Source organism: Erpetoichthys calabaricus, chromosome 18 (genome assembly GCF_900747795.2).
Source record: "Erpetoichthys calabaricus chromosome 18, fErpCal1.3, whole genome shotgun sequence".
In the NCBI taxonomy this organism is placed as follows: Eukaryota; Metazoa; Chordata; class Cladistia; order Polypteriformes; family Polypteridae; genus Erpetoichthys; species Erpetoichthys calabaricus.
The window spans coordinates 36,338,769-36,357,521 of record NC_041411.2 but is presented as its reverse complement, the minus strand read 5'-3'; the positions used below and the strand labels follow the sequence as shown (position 1 = coordinate 36,357,521).

General features: G+C 40.4%; 1 protein-coding gene across 1 annotated transcript in view; it reads right to left on the bottom strand.

Annotated features, from left to right (window-relative positions):
• Positions 1-18,753, bottom strand: part of LOC114668876 (inter-alpha-trypsin inhibitor heavy chain H4-like) — an 84,456-nt gene that overhangs the window by 41,781 nt on the left and 23,922 nt on the right. The window contains 7 exon segments of the mRNA XM_028824869.2: positions 2,563-2,592; positions 2,815-2,850; positions 6,235-6,267; positions 9,487-9,573; positions 10,121-10,296; positions 14,297-14,436; positions 16,687-16,872. Of these exon segments, the coding sequence (XP_028680702.2) occupies positions 2,563-2,592; positions 2,815-2,850; positions 6,235-6,267; positions 9,487-9,573; positions 10,121-10,296; positions 14,297-14,436; positions 16,687-16,872 (688 nt within the window).

Sequence of the window (18,753 nt, the reverse complement as noted above, 5' to 3'; positions counted from 1 at the left end):
CCAGGCTGAACAGTGCTTCAAGTGGCATTTCGGTCCAGAGCAACCTGTGTGCTCGCATGTTTATGAACTATGAGGTAAGCACAGGTGTTAGCTGAAGCCAGGTAGTAACTTGTCTAGTGGACAAGCGTGGAAAAATATGAACTCTCTGATCGAGACCATCGACCATCTCCAGCTGGTCATGGAATCTGAGAATTCAGAACAGTCGAAAACCTTGATTGGATCATGGCCAAAGAAATGAGCCTATCCGGCACGACACAGATCTTACCACCAAGCCTAAGGAGAGAACCCCACCTCGCCTCTGCTGTTTCAAGTGCAGGGAGACGAGGCACATCATTCCTAGCTGCCTTCAGTTAGACAAACCTATGGACTGCAGCTGGGCACAGAGAGGAAGGTATGGTACTTTTGTGAACCCTCTTTAATATCCATGTTCAGGTACAGTGGTGGTAAATGACTATAAAGTTGTTCACCAGTGTGTGCTTCTGCAACAGTGGGGCTCTGGAAGGACCAGTCTAACTTATATACACAGGAACAGATCTACCATTTGTGTGATTACGTTTCAGGGGGAAACTTGCACCTTCACAGTTGCTGTGATGAAGAATCCCCCCCCCCCCCCATCCTGTCATACTTGGGCAGGACTGGACTTTCATAAACGCAGAAAAGCAAAACACTTACCTGTGGTGAAGATGGGCCTTGCAGTGGATGGGGAATACTCGCCCCACAACATTTATTATCCCGGCTCAAAGAAGAACAGAGGAATCTACCCCATGGAAGGTGAGAGACGCGCCGAATTTGCACACGGATGATGTTGCTATAGTGCTGCAGCCCAGGGAGGTCATTCCGGACCCACTTTTTGAATTATACTTTTAGTTCAGGCTTTTGTCAAATTCATTTAAATGGGAACAGTGGAATGATGATTCCCTGAAATTTGCAAAATATGCAGTAGTTTTGGTAGGTAGGCAATGTACCACACATCCCATGCCCCAGAGGACACGTTTCATATTAAAAAATCACTTGTTATATCGTGTCGCAGAACATTAGGGATAGGTAAGGTTGTTATTGCTACTCCACAAAGCCTACCGACTGCAGGTTTGACAGCTGGCTCACACCCACCTGTTAGGTAACCATCTCAGGTCTGATAAAACACTAGAAAGGATTAAACTCTGGTCTGTTTGGCCCAGGATAAATTAGGAAGTTTGTCATTTTTGTGCCTCACACCCAGAATAACAATTTACGAGAAATTCCTAGGAAGGGCCAAGCTCCTCTTGTATCGGAGCCTTTCAAAAATATACCTTTCAAGTGGATAGGAATACACATCATAGGTCCACTTCTGTCCTCAGCACGAGGACATAAATACATTCTGGTCATTCCAGATTATTCTACATGATATCCTGTGGCTATCCCTTTGAGATAAGCCAATGCGCAAAAACATCACCCGGAAGTTAGTAGGGGTCTTTGAATGTGCCGGCATCCTTAAGGAAGTCCTCACAGACCAAAAGACGCCTTTTACCTTGGACACATTCAGGGAAGTTGCCGAGTTACTCCACATAAATCACCTAAATACCATGCTCAGACTGATGGTGTAGTTGAGCAATTTAATCAAGACACTCAAATAAATGTTCCGTAATGTAGTCAGTGAGGGCAATGTCAAACACGTGCGATTGGGAGACAACTTGAGGGCCCATCTAGTTGTAATTCCACCCCAAGCCAAGGGTTGGAGCTGTTGCCTAATTCTAATTTTTTTTCTCGCCTACATATTGGATGAGACTTTGCCCAGGGCCATATTAGATTGTAAAGCTCCACTGCCAGCACTGAGGTATTGGTTTTTGATTATGTTTAATAAACTCTCCATCTGGTTATTGCATTTTTGTTTCTGTATTTTGCCTTTCACTTTTGCTAGTTGGTTTATGGACTTTGGTTTTGTTTTTTGGTATTTTGAAACTCTAAACCATAGGCTAGTTTTGTTTTCAGGTTTGCCCTTTTGGCATATACTATTGAACATTGGTTTTTGGTTTTTGCTCTTGATTGAACACGTTGTTAATTTTAATATTGAAGGACCTTCATTTAGTTATTATTCGTGAAGGATTTTTATGGTTTCACTTGTTTTTTTTGTTCACTCTGGGCCGTTTTGGCCAATGCAGGCCTGTGACTCGAGTTTGGGGCTAGGCAGATTCTTGCAATAGGCACGCAAGCCTAGTTATTTTATTTATTTAATTACTTTTTTTAAGTCTGGCAAGCCCCGTAAATTATTAATAGTTACATTTTCTGTGGCAAAGTTCAAGACATAATCATAAATAAAAGTTATAAAGCACAAATGTTTACAATTAAAGATTCTTAATTGAGGAAGAAACCAAAATACTCAATACCCACGAAAGCATATAAGTGATAAACCAGTAACAAGAGAGACAGAAGACTGGTAGCTCTTTGAATTCACTGGAATGGCTGCTAACAGTTGGCTGTCACTCATTCCAAAGGGAGAAGTCTACTTGGCTGGAGGCATCATTTTGCTTACATCTGCATCTATTTACGTGATAATTAAAAGTATTTAAAAAAAGGGTAATTCACCTGATATTCTTTTTTTTTTTAATTTTACACCTGCAAAATATAAATATAATTAGATTACCTTTCCTGAAGTTTTAACATTTTTGACCTCGGGAGTTTATCAGTTTTCGACAACAGTGACAGAATTGTTACTAATTTCTGACACTCAGATTTTATATTTATTGAAATGTTTTGCGGTAATTGTGAACGTTTATAATGGTACAGCGCTCAGTGAGAAAGTTGGCTGAACATATGAGAAGAAAATTGCGTATTTACCATAACTGCGAACTTTTGATCTTGAAGGTATATACCCTAAAAAGAACAAAACATTAAAATTAATTCAAATACTCTATTTATTTTTATTCATTTATTTATTTAAATATTTTTACTATTATTAAAGTTTTACTCCTCTGGCCTAGCTCTCTTTCTTATGAATGGGGGTTGATTTGTTCTGAACCTAGTTTTATTAAACTTGACCTGCTTGTATGGAATGTTATTTGATTTTAATAAAATCAATAAAATGTTAAAAAAAAAACATTAATTCAAATATAAACTTGACCTTAAATAACTTACACAATACAGTTTTAGCATAAAAGCTTTTCTTTTGAGACTGTGAATGTTGTGGGCTTTTTTAACGTTTCATAACTATTGGTGATACAAAGGCCATTGTGGAAAATGAAAAAAAAGAGTATTGGAGAAAATGTGAATCAAATGATGAATCCAAAAACTTTAAAACTTTACAAAAGTTAAAAGAAATCATTAAAATACTGTTGTAGAAACTGAGCAGCCTTGCTCCAGGAAAGGCAAGCAACTTAATAGAGGATGACTAGGAGAGGAAACATAACACGAGCAGAGTCGAAGCTAAAAATGAGTTCTATATTTCATCTCTACACAAATCTAAACCCAACAATCATATTAAGGAAATGAAATTGAAAGCAAAGGTTGTGAAAGATGAATGTTCTCTTCTTTACCTTGTACTAATCCTTGTCTAAAAAGTTAAGCAGAAGTAAACTTTAAAAACATGCTTTGCTGAGCAAACAGAAAAATATTTGTCCAAAGGACTCAAGGTCTAAGCATTCCACACATGAGACTGCCTTATCACGTTTTCCCTTAGTTTACATCTGAACGCCATAACAAAGGGGCCAAGAAATCAAGTTGCACAAGGGGCGTTGAAGGGGCTCAAGGATTATGTATAATAAAAGTGTCGACTGTTGCATTTCATAATGATATTAAATCACGCATTCTAGGGGTATAAAAACTTTGCCCCACCCAACAGACGGGGTTCAGAAGAGTCCTGACGCTGTCAAGTAATATTGATTGCCTGCTTTTTTGAAACTCTGCTCACTGTGACGATGAGAAAATAAAGCTGCTATATGACCACACCTGCTGTCTTGTCTGAAGTCTTCGTCCACAAGGTCAAGCACCAGGAAGTCTAAATAGAAAAACTTATGCACACACAAAGGTTGTTTATCTTTGAATATCTACATTCTTGAGGTATATTTGTTTCAAGGGTTTAAGGTAATTATTTATGTGATTTTTAAATGGTGACCCTTTCATCAATACTGGCTCAAATGGTAGTGTACCGTCCATTATCTACATTAGCTATTTATCAAGTTATTTGGTCTCATGAGTCAAGAATTTGATCTTTTTGTATATGATTGGATTCTATAAATGTGGTAACTCTTTTCTGTGTTGAAACCATGAACTCTGCTTCTTTGTATTTTCCAGGTTTGCGGGGATTTCTATGAGTAGATGTTTAATCCCACATTAATAAGATGGGATGGCTCATTGAATAAACGAATCCTTGGGGTGGCTGGGAGAGTTTGTGATTCGCAGACATCGCCGTCGCAGGTCTCTTTCTCATTACAGGAGAGAGCGCCAGTGGCAGTAGGCGATAAAGTTTTAAAAATGATTCAAACTTGATTAAAATGTATTGGCATCACAAATGAATATGTACTAGAGAGCAGAGTTGTCAACCTTTTCAATACACAAAACTGAGGCTAAACTTTGTTTCACATGTGATTTCGTAATTACAAAACTCACTAAAAGGAGTGTTTTGGAGTTTTGAAAGTTTATTGGCAGGTGCAGTGGCGTAGCTAGGGGCGGGCAGCACATTTTTGGGGGTGGCATTATTGGCCAAAAGGCTTAGTACAATTTGTGTGTAAGCAGCAGGGTTCAGAAAAATATCACTCATGAATGGAAAAAGGTAAAATTCACTGATTTTTATCCACAAATGCTTCAAAAATAATTTTCAGACTGTCCTTCTGTGATGACATCAGACACAGCAGTTGAAATTTATGAGGCCATAACAAAAATAAACATAAACATTACACCGATAATAATTTCTAGGGAGATAAACAACTAATTTACAATTTATAAGTTTGTTTCATTATCAATCTGAATGCGTTCTTGCTCTGTGCAGAAAACATCCCCACCTATCACTTGTACACTACACTGGTTCTGGTTTTCGCAGCGGAATTATATTAAACTAATAATTAGAACACAGTTTATCAGTGCGTCTATACTATATTCTTGTCTAGTTGATGCCTATAAATAATTAGATGTGAAAAATTATTGCAGTTTCTCTATATATGAATAAACTGATGTAAAATGTATCTTCATTTTTCTCTATACGTCATTTTAATTTTCTATTTAAATAGGTTAACATATATGTTGGAGGGCGGAAAATTGAAGCACCACCTGCCCCGAGTGGCACGAACTCGAGCTATGCCACTGGGCAGTTGAAAGAAAGGAACATTGCTCCTTTAGGGTTAAGCAACATCATGTATATTTCTTAAAAAAGGGTCAAGATAAAAATAAACAGGGAAAAACTCTCTTTTGGAAATTCAATATGGCCAAGCACAATTCACGATGAGACAAAATAACGTACTGTTAGACAAAAGCTGTAATCCAGAGAGACAATGAAATTGCTACCCAAATTAGCTGAGAAGAAATTTCTTAGATAAGCTCCCACTTTGGCAGGTACAAAACTTTATGTGCATTAATAACGGTGTCCTCCAATCAGAGATCAATGTTCTGCTGCTGCATGATGGGAACTGTAGTCCCTGCATTTGGGCTACGTTTTGGGTTGCTCCCCTCCATTTACAACCCATCCATCCATCCATCCATCCATTTTCCAACCCGCTGAATCCAAACACAGGGTCACGGGGTCTGCTGGAGCCAATCCCAGCCAACACAGGGCACAAGGCAGGAACCAATCCTGGGCAGGGCGCCAACCCACCGCAGGACACACACAAACACACCCACACACCAAGCACACACTAGGGACAATTTAGAATCGCCAATCCACCTAACCTGCATGTCTTTGGACTGTGGGAGGAAACCGGAGCGCCCGGAGGAAACCCACGCAGACACAGGGAGATCATGCAAACTCCACGCAGGGAGGACCCGTGAAGCGAACCCAGGTCCACAGGTCTCCCAACTGCAAGGCAGCAGCACTATCCACTGCGCCACCGTGCCGCCCTCCATTTACAACCCCTCTCTCCAAAACGCACATGCAACATTTCACGATACTGCCATTTTTTCCGTAATTTTCAAACAAACAAACAGATTACAATTTTCTTTATATTGATTAGTGGCCACCTTTGCTTGTAAGCTAAAACCTACTAAGGTTAACCTTGTAAGTTATTTAATACATTTTATCTTTAGGAAGATTAATTTAATTAGTGTTTTTACCTCTATAAGTCTGAACTGCATCGTAATAAGGACCTACAAGAAATTGAGGAATAAATACACAATGTCAGACAAGAGAATATAGAGAACATTACAAGAGTTTAACATCTGGCAAATGGAAATAACATCTTTCCTCCAGGGACTCTGATTTTCTCTCACCATCCAAACATATATATTTTGTGGAGATTAGAATGAGTGGCGGGCGTCCGGGTCCCATGCTCGGCTGGGACGTCCCATCTACATATGTTCCGGGGGAGCATTCATGGGCGTCTCACAACCTCCCCCGGGATGCTTGGTGGCAGCCTCCCTGGCTGACGATGGTGCCCCAGTTTCCCGCACGGTTTCATGGGAGATGGAGTTCTCCACAACCCTGTGGGGATCTGGGATGGCCGCCAGGAGTTGCTGCATGGACCCCAGAGCCCACCTGGACATCTCTACAGCCCCGCCCAGAAGTGCAATTAGCCACAGGTGATCAAGCACCTGGAGCACTTCCGAGTGGGCTATAAAAAGGGCCAGCATCCACCACTCAGGAGCCAGAATCGGGAGGAAGAGGACGAGGTTGCCCGAGAGGAGTGGTGGTGCCAGTGGAAGGATTGCTGTGTTGGTATTGAGGTGCTTTGGAACTGTGTTATACCTGTGGGGTTCACGGGGAAGACGTGCCCCACAGGTGAAGAAAAATAAAAAGTCTTTGAACTTTTACACGTGCCTCAGTGTGAATCTGTGCTGGGTCGGGCGCGTATATAGCGCCTTATTCACAAATGTTATAATGAATTGTAACACAGGGTTTAAACCAAACTAGAAGAGACCACTCTCATGTGTACAGTTTGACGTTCAATGTTTGAGTCATGATTACGCCTTGCACAGAATACAGTGAAATTCTTACTTGTGATTGTTGCCTGGCCTAAAGGTGGTCACTGCATTGTTTTCTGGAAACTTAAGCTGCCAGTCCTCAGGCTCTCCCAATAGGCTCGTAGGTCACCTTTACCGAGGTTGCGACCTCTCTGTTTTCACAGAGGCGATGGAATGCCTTATCAAATGAAAGCATTTGCTCTGAAGGATGCCATTGTTCTGGTGTGAGAAGCATCAAAGCAGGTGGTTACGCTGGAATTGACTATCCCTTGGGAAGATCAAATGGAGGAGGCCAATGAGCAAAAAAGCGCCAAATATGCAGACTTGGTTCTTGAGTGCCGCAGACTGGGATGGAAAGTACAGTGCATGTTCATTGAAATAAGATGAAGGGGTTTGTGGCCAATTCCCTCTGCAAGGCTTTCTGCTACTTGAGCACCAGAGGGATAGCACAGGACAAAAAATCATAAAAAAACATCACAAAGGCAGCTGATAAGGCCTCAAGATGGCTGTGGATCTAGAGGGTTGAACTGTAGCATGTAAATTCTACTTGGACAGAAGCTGAGGCCTGGTCAATCTAGGCTGGGTCTCCTGGGTTTGAGTGCTTCATAATGAAAGACCTGAGACACCTGAAGGTCCTTAGGTTGCATCACTGATAATAGGTCAAAGTGCATCTGAGGAAGTGTGTAAGAACTGAAACTTTTACAACATTTTACAAATATAACTGACAGTAAAAGACTTTGTAGACAGTACTGCAGAACTGAAGAACGTATAGGTTTTACCTACTGATTGTCGGATTTTTATCTCTAAACATCAAGCCTTTCAAATAAGCAAGAAGAAGCAGAGAATGGTCCTAATCGAAAACATTTTGGAGAAACGCAAGGACTAATAAAGAATGAACTGTCCATAAGCCAGCATGAACACAGGGAGTCTGCTAACAGCACGAACCCCTCAATGTTTAGATAAGGAGAACCTGGGATATTACAAGGAAGCTGAGGACCTTGCATGAACATAACATAGCGTTGTTGAGCCCATTTAATTCAAACTAGGGGGGGTCAGAGCCTATCCTAGGAGCAACTGGTACAAGGTAGCAACCACCCTGGCCAGTATATTGCAGACCCTGCTAATGCACATACCCAAAAGAGGCCATTTCAGAGTCCAAAAGTAAATGTCCCAGTGGATGTGAGGAAAGGCCAGTAGACAAGAGGACAACAGGTAGCATCCACACAGACAGCAAAAGGAAGAAGATTTGAAACCAGGACACAGGATACTTGGGGCTGCAACAATAATCTACATGCAACCATACAACCCCTAAAAATTACTTATTTAATTTAAATGTATTTTGTAGCGAATAATCACTTCTGATTTCTCTTGCTGTGCAGTCCTGTCAAATAACTTGCAGTTATCATGATATGAATTTAGCAAGTAAGACTCATTGGGGGCGGCACGGTGGCGCAGTGGGTAGCACTGCTGCCTCGCAGTTGGGAGACCTAGGGACCCGGGTTCGCTTCCCGGGCCCTCCCTGCGTGGAGTTTGCATGTTCTCGCCGTGTCTGCGTGGGTTTCCTCCGGGCGCGCCGGTTTCCTCCCACAGTCCAAAGACATGCAGGTTAGGTGGATTGGCGATTCTAAATTGGCCCTAGTGTGTGCTTGGTGTGTGGGTGTGTTTGTGTGTGTCCTGCGGTGGGTTGGCACCCTGCCCAGGATTGGTTCCTGCCTTGTGCTCTGTGTTGGCTGGGATTGGCTCCAGCAGACCCCCGTGACCCTGTGTTCGGATTCAGCGGGTTGGAAAATGGATGGATGGATGGACTCATTGGTTAAGCTATTAAGAGGAAGCAAGCGCTGAGGCCTTTTCAGCCAATAAACCTCAGAGATAATATTTCACAAAGTCACTATTGTTATTTGATAGAAGCTTTACAGACTGCATGACACCATTCAGTTGTTACAGGATTCACTAGTAAAACTGAGAACATGAACAAGTGCAAGAGATGAATGTGTGCTTTTCTCAAAACAGATGGTTTGCAGTTGTTAAAAAATTCTGCCATTAATGATGATGGTAAAGACACTTTTTGTAGGGAGTTTGTTAGACCTTTGAATGTTTCTTGCTTGTACTTTACTGTATTAAAAGATTATTTATGCAGGTTTTAATAAACTACATTTTCTACATTTTTATGTTGATTTGTTTGCATTTCTGAATGAAATACATTTTATTGTCACTATTGAAAAGATAAAAGTATATTTTTTTGCCTGCATTTTAAATCACTTAAACCATAAAAGATCTGCACATGAAAGACAATTGAGATTATTACTTGTATATTGTTTTGAAAAATATGATGTGTTATTGTCTATTTCATTTACAAGTATCCAGTTTAGTAATGCAATTGAGAGCAACAACTATATTATACTATACCTGGTGGGCCACTTAGACCTGGGAGCGCCATAGGATGATGCCGAGCTGAACTTCTGCTAAAATACTGGTATGCGTTACCATCAATATCTGAAAAAAAAATAGAAAAGCAATTACAATATGTTCTAATATAGCCAGAGGATGGAGACAAGAAAATGTTCCTGCCACTGATTATCCCTTGGAGTCCAGCTAAATCAATCATTAATAAATGGAAAGGGGACGGCACAGCTGATTGTGCGAGAAGAAGAGTGAAGGAGGCCGCCAAGAGACCTTTGAGAACTCTGAAGGAGCTACAAGTAACACTGTTTCAGAGTACTTCACCATTCACAACTTTAAGACATCTCTTACAGAGTGAAATGTGCATAAAACATGACTATGGTATACTGTGAGCCACGCAAAGATTTAAAGCAAAAATGAAAGAGCTGGTTTATGCTCCGTACACGTGTGCCTGGATTTTTGTCACTGAAATAATGTGACTATCAGGAACCAGCCAGGACAACAGATGCAGCCCATGTAACATTTAACTTTAGTACTGATATTTAAAATAATACAAGCAAATAGTGAAACGATAATTTTGTAAAGACTAACACATAACTCACACAACTCTAGAGATAATGCTCTAGAGATAAAAAATTACCGTCTTCATGGGCCTCTCCCTCCTGAGGTTTGTCAGCCACCATACTTTGATTCCTTCCTTCATCTTCGGGCTTTGTCACCACCATTGAGGTCAGTGGAGTCACAAAGTTGTATGAGAGGGAAAGTTTTAGGGCTTCTTCCTGAAGTTTTTTCTTATCTTCCTCGCTGGCAGTGACTCTGCAATGAGACGACACAAACACACTTGACAAGATGGACATGTTCTTTTGCAGTTAAACAGCAATTACATACCTTAACTAGAGGGCATTACATTTTATTTACTGTCCTTAGAGCTCTTTAGATTTCCCTTTCTTGAGGAGCCATTATTCCTTAAATTCTGCTAGTACAGCCTATTAATTGTGCCTTGGAAAGTTAGCTGATATTTACTGAAGCTGTCAAACCTCTGAAAGAAATTCAGATCTTTTACCAAATGTTAAACAGCACGTGCTACCTTGATTTATGATCAGCTAGAGGTGTTAGTGATCTTCTTAAAGCTGCCATGTACATGGCCCATGTAGTTTTCAAATATTTTAAATATCCCTGCTCAGAAGGGTGGCAAGTTATAAGTGATGTTGTCTCAGAAATCCAACATACTGGGCTGTGATGGGCCATGTGATTGACTGCTGCGCTATATACATGTGAATCCTGCCCTGCACTTGATGCTGCAAAGGTACATGTTGACCACACTGCAACTTGAAAATTATTACGTGACTCAGAAAATGTTATATTGAGGACAAAAATCATTCTGAAGTGTAACTAGACCAAATCATTTTTAGGTGCATTCAAATATAATGTGTGATGCACTGATTGCAAAAGCCCATTTCTGTCTGTCTGACTGCCTGTCTGTCCACTTAAAATAACTCTCTATCCCATGGACCCATCTTTTGAGATATGGCACATCTATTCTTCCACAAAATTTGTTGAGACAGTTCAATTTTCGTTCGTATCTCAAAGACATGTTCACTGTGCAATTTCAAAATTTCTAATTGAAAGGCATTGGCAAATTTCCAGACTTGCCCTCCTTAAAATGGAGAAATGTTCTGTGTGAATGCAACTAGGTATTAGCTTACTGTTTCAGTTTTACCATAACCTAATCTTCTATCTTATATATAAACATCTATGCGTGGAAGTGTGTGTGTGTGTCTATCAGTCCCGGAAGTGTGAGGCAACAGCATGAAGCTCATAGAGCCAGCAAGGCAGCCCCAAGTTAACGAGTCAGAAGAACAAAGAAGTGCAAAGCTGCAGCATGAAGCTGAAAGAAAGCGACTCCGTCTTCAAAGTGAAACCTCCAAGGACAGAGAAACTCAATTACCCGCTGATAGACAAGGGAGGAGAGCACATCGGCAAAACAAAACCTCCAAGGAGAGAGAAACTCAATTAGCCGCTGATAGACAAGGGAGGAGAGCACATCAGCAAAACGAAACCTCTGAGGACAGAGACACCCACTTAGCTGCTGATACACAAGTGAGGCGAGCACTTTGGCAAAACGAAACCTCCAAGGAGAGAGAAACTCAATTAGCCGCTGATAGACAAGGGAGGAGAGCACATCGGCAAAACGAAACCGGCGAGGAAAGAGAAACTCGCTTAGCCGCTGATAGACAAGGGGGGCGAGCATGTCCACAAAACATGCATTTCAATGCCAACCCTGCATTTCAACTTTTTTTCTTGATGATTTCAATAGTTTCTAGGAGCCCGGGCTTTTTACAGCACGGGCTTACATAGCTTATATAATAAATTTCTAGATCGTTCCTAACAATTAATTCACTGTTGGGACCAACAAAAGTCACTTCACTAACTGGTATTTTATATGTCTTCCACTTTTACTCATCTGACAGCCACTGGGATGTCCAATGGAAGCAAGTCAAACGCCGAGCAGAGCACCCGTGCAAACCACTCACACGGCAACACCCTTTTCCTGCTGCTTTAGATAGGATAACAAATAGAGGACAAAAATGTCCGTTCTCTGGATGTAAATGGAAGGGGAAAGCAATTATGTAAGTATATATGAGACTAAATTGATTGAACAATATTATCTGCAGGGTATTATTGTAAATAACCAATGTCATCAACCTGCAGCAAAGTGATGTTTGAATCAATGAATAATGTGGGAAGGGTGCAGCTGCCCTTACTGATTTAAACATAAGGCGGGTTTAGAAATGGACAGTGACGTCAGGAGGTGGTGGGCTTCAATGGCTTAAGCCCCTGATTTCAGGTGCCCAGCCTCTGATCTTTCAATCCTAGACATACACAAACAATTGCCCTTTGTGTACCATTCACGATTCCTTAAAACAATAAATCAACCCCTGTCCAAGGTCTTACTTATTTAATTAAATCATTTTGATGAATTATTGCTCTTTTTCCCCTTTCATAGAGTAATATGGATACTGATTTCTTCCCTGCTTGACCACACCTGTACTTTATTCCACCCTGGAGACCCTAGCAGATCATAAACAGAATCACCTTTACAAATCATTGCTTGAATTGTAAAGAGCAATTTAAATAAGTGTTGTAGGCCCCCAAGGAGAAATAAAAGAAGGATATGAAAGCAGTCACTAACTCAACAGATAGCCCAAAGCACATTTTCATTTTATCACCACTTTCAGGCCTCGGTTTTTATGTGTTATACTGGAGCCACCACATAACACTGACATAAGAATTGAGAAATCGAGGCAAATACTAAATCAACAGGGATGAGCTACACAAATGAATCAACGCATCATTAGAATGTTTGCTAATTGTCAAATATCTAGCAGTTTTTAAATTCATAAAAAAAACAAGAAGTCAAACTAGCAATGAAATCTAATTAAAATCAAGAATCTTCTGATTAAAAGACAGAAAACAATAAAAACTGCAGCCAATGTGCTAAGTAGCCCAAGAGTAAAGTGGACCTGCAAATTAGGCAGTAGAATCTGGAATTAAGAAGTGCATAATATCTGGGCCATCAAATGTAACCCACCTTAGTGCCCAATCACAGAATGAAATCTGTTATAATCTTAATCACAATTATATTGAAGCAGTTGTCCACAATTCCCATCATAGTTCTCTGCCCTCCTAGACTTGGGGCTACGTTTTCGAAAAGTAGAGTGCTAAAACACCAATTATGGATTAGGAAGTGGACATATTGGACTGTTATACTTTACCTTTAAAAGCAAAATCTTCTAAAAGTGGCTTAGTACAGGTCAGGTTTTTGGGGTGGCATAACCAATACTAGCATCACTGGGCTCAAGGTAGAAGCTGTTCTAGCTGTAACCTAGTTACTTACATCCACATTTGGCAGCAGCTTCAACTGCCAACAGAACTGAAATACCCAGAGATAAACCCACACTGGCCTGCAAGAACATGCCAGTTCCACACAGATAGCATAGGATTTGAACCCAGGATACTGGACCTGTGCCGCCTTTTAGTGAACATCTCTGCTGGAACTGATGCACATTTACACTCAACACTGACATCAAACAGGAACTCCAAGCTGTCATCTCTATAGATAGCATAGGTCCATATACACAGTATGTCTTTGTGTGACCTTTTCTGTATTTGTTAAGGTAAAATTTATAACCGTAAGAAAATACTATTGAATGTTGTGTAGATATGGCCTATTTTTTAGCCCTAGAAAAATACTAATTTATTTTTTGGAGAGATGCAGCACTATTAAAAAATAAGAACTGAAAACAATTTTCTTTACCAGCACTTCCCAACCTGTGGGCCGTAGTGGCATTACAGGTGGGATGGACAAAACAACGGCCACCCCAAAACTCTGCTACCCTCCCAAAACCCACAAAGCTCCAACGCTCAGGCTTGATTTACAGTAGCAGCATTGCAGGTGAATTGTAGCTGATCCTGGACAAACTCCCAAACCTCCCCTCTTATGATCATGATCAATCCACCAAGGGCGAAAAGAACAGATCGTGCTTGATTCATCTAACACTCTGAAGCTCTGGTGATCTTGTGGAACCCCTCCCCACCCACTCAGTTGCTCAATCGCACTAAATTCACACTCCCCTAGATCAGACAATTGGGCTGAATTCACACAAACGGCGAGGGACCAGGGTGGGTCACGAACACATTGCCATGTGAAAAACTGGTGTTGAAGGACTTTAAATCGAGTGGATTACACTTTTATAGTTGACTATCTCCATTAAGTAATCTTGACAAGGACATGAACCAGTAAAATGTTTCTTACGTCTTCGAGAGTTTTTGCTGAATGGTCAGGTAGGCCCACAGACGTTCAATGTAATCTCCAAAAATGTACTGCTGCTTTTCGCTGATTTTATCCTTGTTGGCAATGGGGGATTTGGTGGTTAAAATCAAAGCGCTCTCCACCTGTGGGGATAGAAATCTGTGGTCAGTGTCAATTGTCATATAAATGGGGGGTTGAATACCCTGACCATGTTGCCTACCATGGACGTTGTTCTGGAAAACCTCTGCTTTATGACAATGCTATAAAGAAACAAGCTTAAAAGTAAGAAAGCACAGAGCTAGGTGAAAACTGATCTCTAGATTTCTAAAACGTGCAACGTGTGTTTTTTTCAGGTAAAAGTGTTTTGGTGTCATTTGTTAGTCCTGCAACATATTCCATGTATGTTAACCATCAATTAATATTTGCTTGTATTCGGTGTTTCATGAACTGACTGTTAGAAACAGCTTTACTAAGCATCTAGATCGAAATCTTTCTAAAAATTAATAATTAAAAAATTTCAATTCTATAAACACACTAAAAAGACAGCAAATCAGTTGAAAATACAGGTGCTGGTCATAAAATTAGAATATCATGACAAAGTTGATTTATTTCAGTAATTCCATTCAAAAAGTGAAACTTGTATATTAGATTCATTCATTACACACAGACTGATGTATTTCAAATGTTTATTTCTTTTAATGTTGATGATTATAACTGACAACTAATGAATGTCCCAAATTCAGTATCTCGGAAAATTAGAATATCAATTAAGACCAATGCAAAAAAAGGATTTTTAGAAATGTTGGCCAACTAAAAGGTATGAACATGAAAAGTATGAACATGTACAGCACTCAATATTTAGTTGGGGCTCCTTTGGCCTGGATTACTGCAGCAATGCGGCGTGGCATGGAGTCGATCAGTCTGTGGCACTGCTCAGGTGTTATGAGAGCCCATGTTGCTCTGATAGTGGCCTTCAGCTCTTCTGAATTGTTGGGTATGGCGTATTGCATCTTCCTCTTCACAATACCCCATAGATTTTCTATGGGGTTAAGGTCAGGCGAGTTTGCTGGCCAATCAAGAGCAGGGATACAATGGTTCTTAAACCAGGTACTGGTAGCTTTGGCACTGTGTGCAGGTGCCAGGTCCTGTTGGAAAATGAAATCTGCATCTCCATAAAGTTCGCCAGCAGCAGGAAGCATGAAGTGCTCTCAAACTTCCTGGTAGACGGCTGCGTTGACCTTGGACCTCAGAAAACACAATGGACCAACACCAGCAGATGACATGGCACCCCAAACCATCACTGACTGTGGAAACTTTACACTGGACCTCACGCAACGTGGATTCTGTGCCTCTCCTCTCTTTCTCCAGACTCTGGGACCTTGATTTCCAAAGGAAATGCAAAATTTACTTTCATCAGAGAACATAACTTTGGACCACTCAGCAGCAGTCCAACAGGCGAGACGCTTCTGACGCTGTCTCTTGTTCAAGAGTGGCTTGACACAAGGAATGCGACAGCTGAAACCCATGTCTTGCATACGTCTGTGCGTGGTGGTTCTTGAAGCACTGACTCCAGCTGCAGTCCACTCTTTGTGAATCTCCCCCACATTTTTGAATGGTTTTGTTTCACAATCCTCTCCAGGGTGCGGTTATCCCTATTGCTTGTACACTTTTTTCTACCACATCTTGTCCTTCCCTTCGCCTCTCTATTAATGTGCTTGGACACAGAGCTCTGTGAACAGCCAGCCTCTTTAGCAATGACCTTTTGTGTCTTGCCCTCCTTGTGCAAGGTGTCAATGGTCGTCTTTTGGACAACTGTCAAGTCAGCAGTCGTCCCCATGATTGTGTAGCCTACAGAACTCGACTGAGAGACCATTTAAAGGCTTTTGCAGGTGTTTTGAGTTAATTAGCTGATTAGAGTGTGGCACCAGGTGTCTTCAATATTGAACCTTTTCACAATATTCTACTTTTCCGAGATACTGAATTTGGGACTTTCATTAGTTGTCAGTTATAATCATCAAAATTAAAAGAAATAAACATTTGATTAAACATCAGTCTGTGTGTAATGAATGAATCTAATATACAAGTTTCACTTTTTGAATGGAATTACTGAAATAAATCAACTTTGTCATGATATTCTAATTTTATGACCAGCACCTGTATAACAATAAGTGTCCTTACCTTCTGTTTTCTGCTCCTACTTTTCTGGATATGGCATTTCCTACACATGGGTCAGTCTTTATAGTAGATTTTACATATTTCTACGATTCCTATACTTGTAGCAGCTTACTTTTAAATTTATTGTTTGTTTTGTTTTATTTTAAATATAATGATTCTAAAAGCAATTAAATAATTAACCAAAGATGGCCGAACAGAGAGTTTCTCTGAAAACTTACAGACTCAGCTTTGATGTCGGTTGTCAGAAAGTCCAGATCATTATCAGTGATTTGTCCAGCCACTACAATTTCTGATCCATTGTAAAAAAATTTGAATCTGGATTGCGTAACACTGGAGACTTCATTGTTAAGATACTGCAACTCCACATCCATGAGCAAAGGGCTGGCCACTTCTTCGTAAAAGTCCTGAAAGAAGAAAGGATGGTACAGCAATAAACACCATCTCCTTTGTACATCTTGATACACAGAACATCAACCATTTCACAACCTTTTCACACTGTCTATAATAATCTCTAATGTGTTATCAATATTTATTATATAGTGCCTTTCATACTAGTTGCTGATGTAAAGCATTCTACCAAACATCAAAAATGATTGCTGAAAAAATGTATTTTCTCCATACAGTATGCCTCATGTTCATTAAAACTGTATTTGTTGTTTTCTTGTGTTCTTTTAAGAGATGCTTCACTTACTTTACTCTGAACCCTTTCCTTCGATGTTTATATTCCTCATTTATACACACATTTGTAAATTATATTTAATTCCTGTTACTGCTGGCTATTAGGCACTCTAGACATTCAGTAAAACAAATGCAGACTGATGCTTATCCCTGAATAAAGATATCCACTTCCTTAAACTAGTCCATGTATTCTCCAATATTTCCATAAATGAAATGGTTATGTATCCCAGTTTGATCTCATTAATCTGCAGAGAGCTGGAGCAAAAGCAGAAGAATTTATAACTCAAAGTGACAGCAACCAAGTACACTGTTCAGTAAACTGATGGACTAAGAACTACTTTACTCTGAATGTCAAAAAGACTAAACAAATGACTGTTGACTTTAAGAGGCAGAAATCTGTAAGTTTACCACTCGTTGTTTAGTGGAGGAGGTAGAAATAGTGACTCAATATAAATAGTTAGGAATTCACAATTGGAATTGTGAGACTTCTGAACACTTTGAGACCCTCCCCAATGGGATGACATGCAGAAGAGCGAGTGCCGTGTCTGTTGAGGGTTGCTTGTCCTTCGCCGAGGCAACCGCAGGTTCGCAGCACCACAAAAACAACTACAAGCTGACCACTGCCACGTGCAGAGCGCCGGTCACTTGATGGGTGATGCAGGGAACATTCTAACTTGGCCACTGAACTGGCCCTGACCCCACCTGTTGGCTGTGTCTGAGTTCAGTTGAATGGTAGATCCCACTACAATAAATAACCCTGCTGTTCCTGTTTCGAGTTGAATAAAGCTGATTTTACTAAAGTACTGAGACTCAGCCTTGTCTTTGGGGTGCAAGATATCGACTCATGCGTCACAGAATATTAATACCAAAAACATCTTTTCTAAACACAATCAGCTGTTATTTCTCCTCCATAAGCCATGACTACTTAAAGTGAATAAGGAGCTCATGTTTTATCGTGATCCAGTCAGTCATCACTTTTAGCTCTATTGCTTGGCTTTGTAGTCTGACAAATACAAATTTTAAAAAGCTCCCGTAGGTTACCAAGCATGCAGCGAAAAATATGGGAACTAAAACAGATGATCTGGACAAGTGTGTGTCAGAGGGCAATGTTAAAGAAACTGGAAATCATCTCAGTTCATGGGAGACATGCAAAACGTAACTTCAGTAAATGGGAGAGAAAAGTCACTTTAAAGACCCACACAAACCAATGCACAAATTCCTTTCTTCCTAGACACATATGGCATTTTAACAAGGAATAATATCTTATCTATCTATTATAAAAAGAAATCCTGTCCCCTGTCCTGATAGTCTACGATACGTGATCTTTCTCGGAAGATAATTTAAAGACCCGCGAGACGAAAGAGATCTGCCATGGTGCGTCTCAATGGAACATAGAACGAGAGTCTTGCAAGACACACCCTACTTACAAGCAATATCAAATAAAACAAATCAGTAGTGTGAAGGCAGTCATGCAGCACACACAGCTCCAGGGCTCAGTGTATATAAAGTGTATAAGGTCAATACGGTAGAAATGAAATGAATAGGGTAGAAATGAAACGTCGACGATTAAACAAAGAAGAAAGAAAAGTGCTGAGGAAAGAGACTCA